The 10,641-nt window shown below is 41.1% G+C and overlaps 1 protein-coding gene across 2 annotated transcripts; it reads left to right on the top strand.

The window, feature by feature from the left end:
• The first annotated feature begins 160 nt into the window (after nt 1-160).
• LOC134512809 (cytochrome c oxidase subunit 7A-related protein, mitochondrial) lies at nt 161-10,309 on the top strand. 2 transcript variants are annotated; one of them, XM_063328573.1, is made up of 3 exons: nt 161-490; nt 7,525-7,659; nt 8,561-10,309. In XM_063328573.1, the coding sequence occupies exons 1-3, from the start codon at nt 419-421 to the stop codon at nt 8,702-8,704; spliced, it is 351 nt and encodes a 116-aa protein (XP_063184643.1). In that variant the 5' UTR covers nt 161-418; the 3' UTR covers nt 8,705-10,309. The 2 variants fall into 2 exon arrangements, with proteins under 2 accessions (XP_063184643.1, XP_063184644.1); XM_063328574.1 differs by lacking the exon at nt 7,525-7,659 and having other exon boundaries at nt 195-490.
• Nucleotides 10,310-10,641: the final 332 nt, after the last annotated feature.

Below are 10,641 nucleotides of genomic sequence, written 5' to 3'. Positions count from 1 at the left end.
TGCTTGCGCTGATTGGCTGTCGACAGCCCCACCCTTCCCCGCCCCCTGCACCCCGCCACCGTTGCCCTTCGGCGGGGCAGTGGTGCGCACGCGCACTGCAGCTCGGCCAGTTAGGGCCCCCTCCCGCTGCCTGACTGAAAGTTGCCGCCAGCCTCGCTTTGAGAGCGGCAGGCCTTCGAGGCAGAGAGGCGCTCCCACTGCCTTAGTAACGACTCGTGTATTTCACCGATTTTTTTTTTTTACCCCGCTCCTTTGGCGGCTTCCCCTGGCTCACCCCTCGCAGGCGTTCGTCGCGGGGGCCCGCGAGCCGGCGGGCCCTGTCAGGCTGAGGCGTCGCAGGGAGCCGGCTGGGGTCCTTCCGCGCGAGTCGCCGCCGCCGGTGTGCCGTTGGCAGGGCGCGTGCCGGTGGCCCCCCGCCATGTACTACAAGTTCAGCGGCGTCACGCAGCGGCTGGTCGGGGCCGCCGCCTCCGCCGCCTACAATCCTCAGGTAACGGGGCCGCCACCGCCTTCCTCCTTCTCCTGGGCGCCCTCACGGCGGTGACCTTCGCCGTCCTCCTCCTTACGCGGCGCCGCTCACTCCTCGGGGCTCTGTCCGCCGAGGGAGGCGGCAGGGCCGGGACCCAGCCCCGCCCGGTGGCGGCAGAGCGGGGTCGCGGGGAGTTGGAGGTGGCGGGCGAGTGCATGCTGCTGGGCGGCGGGCGCTTGGCGGCTGCTGTGGTGATGGCCTCGCCGGCCGGCCCAGGCCTCCCTGGCAGGGCCTTCGAGCCTGGCGGGCGTTTGTTTGGCTGGGGAGGGATCTTTCGCGCCCCCCCCCTCCCCCCCCCCATGCAGCTAGCGAGCCCGGCCTGTCGTGTGACCTTGGGCAAGGCGAGGCCCTTCATGCGGCCGTGCACGTCTTGGTTCAGTTTGGGGATGCATTGAGTGTTATAGCAAGATATTAACACACTTTTATCATCTAGGACTGCCCCTGAGCTAAAACCGTGGCTGTTATTTTAAAATTGCAGCTAGCAAATCGGAACAGCACAGCACCTAGTCCCCCTCTTCTGTCTGTGCATGCAGAAAAACTAATTACTGAAAGCATTAAAACCATTCTTGGAGAGGAAGCACATCTACTGAAGTTTGTTTAAAGCAAAATGAAAACAGCCTTTTCTCTGTATGATGCTGACATATTTACCAAGTGTATACAGGTTAAAGATTGCATTAAGTAGTCTTATACTTTCCATACTTTATAGTTAAAGTACACGGTTAATTCTGCAGGAGTGGAGGGGAGATGAGGGAGGGGAGAATGGATCCCAATTATATCAGCCATTTCAAGACATTGAAGAGTTGCATGTTGATGAAGAAAAAGGATCACGGAACTTGTTTCCTTTTACGTACGTCAACACAGATTCCTAAGTAATATTAGGAAGATTTGTAATGTGATTCTGTCATGGGGCAAATGCAGCATGATTGCTATACCGTGTTCAAGTTCCTGAGTAAACTTTGAAAAGCTTCAGCTCTTACAGTTTAGTAATTAAAAAAAAAAATCCCCAAAACTGGAGGTTAAGGATCAGAAGAATGATTTTTAAGAAGTCAGCCTTCCAAAGAACTGCCTCCAGAGAACAAACATATCTGATATGACTTGAAGTTGTTAAAACAAAAAAAGTAGATACATGTGTACACACAGAAGTGAAATCAAAGTTATAGTTTGTCTTTTTCCTGATAAACTCATTAATAAAAGGTAACAAAGACACTACATTTTTATAGACTAATGTGTATTGTGATACACAAATAACTCTTTTTATTTAATTCTTTGTTAGTCTAATTCTGTTAGCAACCTGTTTTACAGTTCTGCATTCCTGGATATCCTTGACTATGCAGGTTTTACTTGGAAAATCCAGTCATCTTCTGCAAGCAAGAATATTGTATTAAGCTTCTTTAAAATCTCAAATTGTTTCAAGGGGCCCAGACCAACTACAAAGCTTTCAATTTTGAAATTTTTTGAAGTTAAGATGTTAATAGTTTAGATGCATAGGCAATTAGAAAGGTGACGAGAACTGGCTGATCAGACTTAGCATGGTGGTTAATGAGTCATACTTTGCCGGGATGCTCATAACAAGTGGAATACTGCAGGTTACTGCAGGACTTTATCAGTTACCTGGAGTAGGCTATAGAGTGCACTCTTAAGCTTACAGAAGACATCAAGGCAGTGGATCTAAAATGTTTGAAGTAGATCTGCCATTCAGAAGGACCTATCTGGAATAGAGGAATGAACTGACAGGAACACTATGAATTTCCATGAGGAAAAAAGGCAAAGTTGTGCATGTGGGAAGGAAGAGCCCCTGGCAGGGATACAAGCTGGGAACTGACAGGCTGGTGGGAGCAGCTCTGTGGTAGAGACCCAAGACAGCAAGCTGGGTGTGAGCCAGCAGTGTGTCCTACCTGTAAAGGAGGCCAACGCCATCCTGGGCTGCATCACCACATGCATAACCAGTGGATTAAAGAAAGCGATGATGTCCCCCTATACTCAGTGCTCGTTGGATGACATCTAGGTACTGCATCCAGTTGTGGGTCCCCCAGTATGGTAATGTTCTTGATCAACTGGAGGAAGTTCAGCAGAGGTCACCAAGATGGTCAGGGGAGCCAGGGCACTTGCCCTGTGAGGACAGGGTGAGGAAATGGGGCTTGTTCTGCCAGGAGAAGAGGTGGTGTAGGGGGGAGGCGTCAGGTGCAGACCTAAGACCGGCCAGCCAGCACCTACAGGGTGCTGTCAAGGCGATGGAGCCAGACTCAGCACAAGAGTGCATGGCGGGAGGGCAGAAGACAACAAGCATAAGCTGCAAAAAGAGAGGTTCAAACTGGTTATCAGGAAAGACACTTTCATGGTGAGAACAGTCAGGCAGTGGAGCAGGTGCCCAGGGAGGTTGTGCAGTCTCCATCCTTGGAGGCTTTCAAGGCTAGACCAGACAAAATCCACAGTGACCTGGTCTCCTCAGTTTGGATTAAAAATTACTAGAGGGCCCTTCCATCCTGAATTACTCTATGGTCTTAAGTAAACATTGAGGTACCAGTGACTTTCTGGTATGGCAACTTCTGCCCCAAGAAGATTTTTATCCTCCTCTTTCCCCATCACTCTTTGGAAGGCTTCCTGGTAGCTGTTGGGGGGTGGGGACGCAGTGCACAGGGAAGACAGTGGAATAAAGAAAGTGTTCTAATCTGAAAGTATGTCTGTTCATTAAGAGTAAGTTCAACAGGCACCTGTGCTAGAAAACACTCTTGTTGCTATTGCAGTGTTTGGGTCACATCCTACCTGTTCTACACAAGGTTATATTCAAAGACACTTCATTTGTGTAGAGGAAGGCAAAGGCTAGGGTTACCACTGGGGGCAGAGGGGAAGGGCTCCAAGCCCAAGCAGTAAAGTACCTCCTTTCTGGAAAAGTATAGCTTAGAACACTATGTATTAGTCTCTAGGTATATTGTGGCTATTCTGTTGCAAATAATGCATCCTTTTTAGTATCCTAAGAGACAAGCCCCACCACAGAACTACAGGAAGCTCTTATAGCCATCTGATGTAAAGTCGTCCTTAAGACAACACTCTTGGCCTCTGGAGCCCAAGTTGTGGAGTATTGCTCATCTTTCTGCTCAGCAGGCTCCATTACAATGTATCAATCATCCCCTTTTAAGTACATCTTTAGGGATTAAAAGGGCAGAAGCAAGATAAGAGGAGAATACAGAATTCTCTGTTATCCCACATTCTGTTCTGTTAGTGAATACTAGGTATCTATGAATATCATTGCACTAGATACAGAAAGACATGATAAATTCTGAATTATTGACATCTAGGTTAAAATGCTGTAGTGTCATATATCAAAATTGGTTTGTAAAGGGTCTGTGCAATACTAGCTTCACATACAGTTATCATTGCAGATAGAAAAAAAAAAAGTCTAGGTAGATCTCACTTCTGTGTTCTGCAAGGCAGGAAAGAGAACGTCCAAGGAGTAGAAATACTTTTTTTTTTTTTTCTAGAACATTGTAGTGATTTCTTTTTTGGTCATCATCAGGCATTGTATTTCATTTCAGTATCATCACTGAAATATGAAAACCTAATTTTTGAGAGAATATAGTTGAGAAGATGAGATTGTATCCAAGCAGGAGCATTTCACATAGGTCTTACGAATATTGTCTCAATTTATAAATGTGGTTTTTTTCATATTGACGAAAGAAACAGTCTTCCATATCTGGCTTGCCATTCACACAGCTTAGTCCTCAACTGTGGCACGCAGATGTGCTATGCAATAGAATAGCTACATTTTTAAAAGTTACCTTCAATCCCTTTTACAGTGTTCTTAGGCCACCTTTTTGGTAGAATTTGACTGTATTCCCAGGCCACACATTCAGACACCTCAGTCTGATAAAACTGTTTGCAATAAATAGGAATTAAAATATGAAAGGAATCACATAAGTAAGTAGATGCTAAGTCCAAAACAAAGTAAGTTTTTTCCTATTGATTTCATTGCTGTATTTAATAAAACCATAGCTCATCATGTAAAATGGTTTGCTTTTTATGCTTCTATTTATCTTGATGTTTCTAGAAAAATGAAGACATCCCGCAATTCAAATTCTGCTTGGTCGAATATGCGGTATAATAATTCGCTCTATTCTGTACTGTTACATTCCGAAGCTTCCCAATGGAGTATTGTTCTGATACAGGTTTAAACTTATTGTGGGCTTGTGAAATATCAGTCAAAATGTATTTCAGAAATGCTTTTTCTGATGGTAACATAACTAACAGCTTATATTAACAAAAAAAAAAATATTAGTTTGAAACCTGTATTGTTCTTTCCATCTCAGCATTCTTAGAAAACTTAATTTTGCATTTAACAAAGTTATGTAAAGTAGTATGAACAGTTTAGCCTGTTGGAATAAACGGGAACTTTCTCAGCTTGTGCAGGTGAGGAGTCAAATAGGTTAAAAATTACTGCTCATATTTAGGAGGATAATGACTGCCATAACCATTTCAAATACAATAAAAACTATTAATTCAAAGACTTCGCTTATACTTAAAGTACAAATAGCGACACCAGTTTCAAATGCCATCAGGTGAAGACAACTATGTGAACTTTTCCCCAGTTCAAGGCTGACTGTGATCATAGTAGAAATTCAGTCATACTAGGTACTTCACTTGATACAACTTATTTTGTGTGTAGCTATTTGAAACCCCCACAAACCGCAGATCTTTTGATTTTAGCTGTTATGAATTGGTTGGAGTTTGTTAAGAAGCTATAATGGTTAACCTTCTATGCTGTAGATGATACTTACGATGTACAAAAAGTGACTTTTACTGAAGTGTATCATCCCAATACAAATAAAACTTCAAGTGATCCTACCTAAAAGCATCTTTGTGTTAGTGTTAACAAATATATTTAACCTCATACAGTGAGGTATGTTCTACTACAAAGGACCTGGTATTTATGTTAGAAGTGTCTAGGTTTAGCAAGTTCATAACAGTTACTTCATTGCATGTTCTAAAATAATAATTCTCAGCTTAACTTTCTTTCCTGTTCCCCCTTTTCATTTTGGTCCTTACCTCGGTTTTCTTTACTTTCTCATTCTCTGATCTGTTTGAGCAATTCCCTGAACATTTAAAAACTTGTGTTGTGCTCTCTCCATTAAATTGTGCTCCAGATCCTTAACTGTTTTGTAAATTTAGCTTGCAAATTCATGCCAGCATGGCATGAGGTGGTTTTAACTTTGAGCATGTTGGCCAACCAACAGATAGATGGGGTCCTAAGACCTTCAGACCTCTGACAGGAAAACAAACACACTTTACAGAGAGGTAGGCAGAGATTTTGGTTTGGATTAGCTGCACGTCCTGACCTTTCATTGAGGACTTCAGTCAGAGCTGTAGCATGCTGACTCTTCTGCACGAGTACATCTGCTGTACTTTGTCCAAGGATTGGAGCAAATTCCTGTTAACATGATTAGAAATAAAAGATTAACACCTTAATATTAGAAGAGGAATTAACAATGTGAAACATTTTCTTAGGAAGCATACATCAAGCGTGTAGAGGCATTCATTCCGCTACTATCTTGAGCATAGTGAGACACTGATGTTATTAAATAAACCTGCAGTTTTAGTTAAATACAAGTGACAATTAAGGGTCATTTAAGATGTCTTAATCACTTGCTTAAAAAATGATCTGTACTGAAATTCTTATGTGTAATACTGAGGATTTCTCTTCAGTCACACTAAGTTTAGCAAGCAGCTGGGTGCAAGATAGAGCGCTTGCCACTTTCTCTCAGTAAACACAGCCAAGTACTCAGTTGGAACAGCCACACGGTTATGCTAATTTAGCCCAGCTTGGTTGGAGCTGACCACAAGATTCACAATTTGTGGGTGGAATTCAAGTGGAATTGCATGTTGGGGTGGGGGACCCTGATTAGTGCAGTGTCTGTGTTGGGCAAACTGAACTGTCTCTTCTGCAGCACGTTTTGTTGCACTCTGTTGTGAAGCCAATGAACCATATCAATGATTTTTATTTAAATTGCTATGTGATGTTCTTAACTGGTGCCATGCTGCTTTGGAAGTCATTTACAACAGTACACTGATGATTACATGAGTTTTCTGAAGTGGTTTCATTTGATTTCATGATGAGGTTAGTCACCTGAGTCAGGTTTAAGTCTCCTATTACTCCAACAGAAGGGGATCTTGTAACTATCTGAACAGGAATGTATTTCCAAAGCCGGAAAAAGTTGGCGATAACTTGCAGTTGTTAACACAACTGATTTCCCTATTCTAGTAGTAATCCATACAGTATGTCTTGCATCCAGGTAGTATACTGTAAAGGCAGCAGTTTCAGCGCTAATAACAAATGTTATGGGTTGCTAATTACATTTTTAAGCCCCTTATCTGTGAGTTTAGGAATGATGGAAGAAGTATCTTTATCATGGAACTGTTTGAAGAACTTTGCAGCTTACTCCAGTTTTCAGTATGTACAGTTTTTATATGCTACAGATAGCTCATGAAATAAAGTAGACACGATCACAACCAGCAGGAATTGCAATTGTCTAGTGACTGTTAAAGTGATCTCAGAGACTGCTGCTGAGAAAGTTAGCTACTGCTTGCAGCGTTCAGGAGGAAGAGTTCATTGGAGTCTCCTCACTCTGACCCAAGCGTCAGGGATTCCCTGCTTCTAATCCTACGACTCAGATAGAGCCCTAGGTAGTCTCACTATGTGTGAAAAACAAGCAGGAATTTGGAACAAGTACCAGCACAGAAAAACTTATCATAGCTATCAATTTATGTCATGAAGAAATCAGAAAGGAGGCTTCTATTATCCTTGCTAAGCCCTGACCCAAAGTTGTAGCTGAGAAGTAAGTGGGCCAACAATGTATCTTTCGCTTGTTGTCACAGGTCTTCAGACTAGATAAATATCCTTTGTAATGTATCCATGTAATGACTGGCAGTGTGCCTGCCTGACATGACAGTTGGTACATTTGCAAGTGTTATATACCTTGATATTTTAATCTTTATTTATGCAGGGACTCAAACCAGTAGTTTCCACTGAATCCCCAGCTCTGATTTTTGGGACAACAAGTAAACTTTCTTCAGATTTACCAGCAACTGACTCTTTCTTGGGTAAAAACAAGGTGCCAGACCTACAGAAACTTTTTCAGGTAACAACAACTTTGAGAGTAACATGAAGAAAACTGGAGAGTGGGACATACCTTTCCTTATTTTAATGTGGCTGACTACTTTCGTCATTCTACAGTACCAAAATTTCTAAAGTCTAGTTAAGCAAGTGTCGAGTACAGTATATAACCTGTATACTTTTACTATACTACAAGGTATATATGCCTTGTATAGGAGATAAATATAGAAAGTAGAAAGTCTATTATATTGTCTGTCTTTTTGCTGGCTTCAGAAGATGCTTATTGTATTATTTGGCTACTGGAAACACTTTCTGTCTGGGAATACAAGCGTATCCCTTAAAGCAGATTGGGAGGAGCAAAGCAGATGATTACTGTTTTGTATATAATTGAATATTACTGAAACTGTTTATAATGCAGTATAAGAGCAGCACAGTAAAGTTCTCAAAGCCAGTTTGTTAGCTATGGAATTTCTAAGTGTACTAGGACTTTTCATACAACAAATCAGTTAAACTTTTTTTTTTTTTTAAAACATCAAGGTTGTGCCTTATGTGATGTACCCTTTTCTCTCTTACATGCCACATGCATTTGGAATGTGTCAGTCTGACTTGGTGAATAACCTTTTATGCATATCTTTTCACGTTCTTTTGTTAGTGACACTTTTCCTGTCCAGGTCCTCTTTAGAAATATTTCAAGATATATTCTTTCTGCCTGCACTTAACAGCTTTGGCTAATAAAATTAACTTGCTTTTGTATTTGTCTTGCTAAATGAAAAATGCAGTATACACTTGATTATAGATAGCCTATTTGTCAGGATGTTTCCCTCATGGAAGTCTCTTAATTTACCTGAGGTAGCTTGTCCCTTGTTGCCTTAGTATGGGTGTTCATTTCATTTTTTGTTTGTTTTCTTTTTAAACTCTTCCCACAGAAAGCAGATGGACTGCCAGTACACCTGAAACGGGGAGTTCCAGATAAGCTGCTTTATCGGACCACTATGGCTCTAACAATAGGCGGGACTATCTACTGTCTAGTAGCACTGTACATGGCCTCACAACCAAGAAACCAAAAGTAAATGAACCACAACTCATGGGACTCGTGACACTTCTCCGAAGGACCGCCTGCATGTATCTCTCTGCACTTGCTTTAATTCTGTGATCATGTAGGGTTCATTATTCAGATCAAATTTCTGGAGAAAATGTTTTTAAATTGGTTGCCTTATGTGTTCTAGAAATCAATATAAACAGACTTAAAAACATCATCTTAACATACGGTTGTAGCTTTGCATTTGTTGTCTTGTCAGGAGCGTATGAACAGTTGGAGAAAGTTAAGCTTTTCCTTCTTTCCTTCCCTCCCCTAGCTTAAACAATGTTAGAGATAGGACAAGACAAATACTTAGTGGGCTACGCTCCATGTTCCTTAGTGGAAGGATGCTGCTGGTTTCCAAAACAGTAAAAGCAAATCATTTAATTATTATAACATACTAGGAACCTGTTTCTGTCATACACAGCTCATTTTACATAAGCAGGTGGCAGTGGAACTTTTCCAAATGCTGGTATATTTTTAAATATTTGTATCTCTGGTGGTAGGACAAAGGACTTATCTCCTTGGAGCATTTAAAGTGGATTTATTCCATAATGTTAGTGTCACTGTATGCGGCAGAGTGCATCAGTATTGTAGCATCAATTATACCAGTTTTTGGACTTTCATTTGTCAAACTATCTTATTGTGTAATAAAGTTAACTCCATGAATAATAAAACAGGCAAGTCTTGAAAGTTTCAGACTACTTCAGCTGGCCTGGTAATGAAATAAACATATTGGTACACCTTTGTTCAACTTCTAGATCTCAAACCAGACAATTGATTCAGCTACCTTACTGTAATTTTTTTTTTTTGAGATGGTAATCCTCTTAAAACCCTCTCTTAGAATTCATTGAGTGTTTAACTATAATTTTTGGTGAAAGAGGTCACTGTCATAGCTCAGCTGCATTTTATTTTCAGTGCACACACATGTCTATCTGTGTACACACATACACACACATATTTCCTTTGCTGCGTGGGTGGAAGAGAGAGAAGACAATAGACCCCTTTAGTCATTCTCTTTCCCTTGTAATATCATAGCCTTGAACTGCAAGTTTCACACAAGTCTTCACAAAAAGCATCCTCGAATTTGATAGATCCTTCTCTATGAACATCAAGTATTCACTCTTGGTCACCCAGGCTCTGCATAAGCATGGCTTCACTGGCCTTTGTAAAGGCCCATCTCCCCTAGAACTCTGCAGAAGTCACCTTTCATGTAAATAGAGAAAACAGTTGATAAAGGAACCTAAAATTCCTATTTTTTCAGTCTTTTACTAAAAACATTCTATTTTTTTTCCAGTCAAGTTATATCAAAGCCTTATTACTGTTCCGTAGGAAAGAAAATAGCTGCTTGTACTGTGATCTCAGGTTTCAGTCAATGTTTCTAATTCAGGATGGGAGCAATTAAGTCACCAAAAAAGAAATTTGTAAGGACAGCAAGACTCAAAGAATAGCAGAGAATAATTAAGTTATCTAGGACTTCACAGCTGCATTGCTTCTATTGATAAAATATTTTATCCTCAGTAGCCCATGCTTCCATGGCACTAAAAATCTTGTGCTGTAGGCTGTTAAATCCTATTTTAAAAAAAACAAAAACAAACAACCACAACACACACACACCCCCCAAAAAAAAGGAAAGGAAAAGGAAAAAAGAAAGAAAGAGAAAGCAGCATGGTAAGTTATTGTCTTTCTTCCCTGCATATCATATATTAAGCACTGCCTACAAGGATCTTCTAATAAAGGGTACTTTGCACACAAACTGGACAGTTAAGATTTTCATGAGGATGAGTTTTGCTCAGAGAATTTCTAGGGTTTTTTTTTTTGTTTGTTTTTGTTTTGTTTTTTTGTTTTTTTTTTTTAGTGTTCACATAGAGGATAACAACTTTCTACTTGTTGCTAAGGCAGGTGTGGATAAAGTAACCAAACTGTTGT

This window comes from Chroicocephalus ridibundus, chromosome 3, assembly GCF_963924245.1.
Source record: "Chroicocephalus ridibundus chromosome 3, bChrRid1.1, whole genome shotgun sequence".
NCBI classification, from domain to species: domain Eukaryota; kingdom Metazoa; phylum Chordata; class Aves; order Charadriiformes; family Laridae; genus Chroicocephalus; species Chroicocephalus ridibundus.
This window is presented reverse-complemented; position numbering and strand designations above follow the sequence as displayed.

Bases quoted from the DNA above. Each gene is read 5' to 3' on its own strand.
- LOC134512809 (XM_063328573.1), top strand. From the start codon at position 419: ATGTACTACAAGTTCAGCGGCGTCACGCAGCGGCTGGTCGGGGCCGCC. The intron at 491-7,524 runs GTAACGGGGCCG...TTATTTATGCAG, and splicing joins CCGCCGCCTACAATCCTCAG to GGACTCAAACCAGTAGTTTC. The intron at 7,660-8,560 runs GTAACAACAACT...CTCTTCCCACAG, and splicing joins ACCTACAGAAACTTTTTCAG to AAAGCAGATGGACTGCCAGT.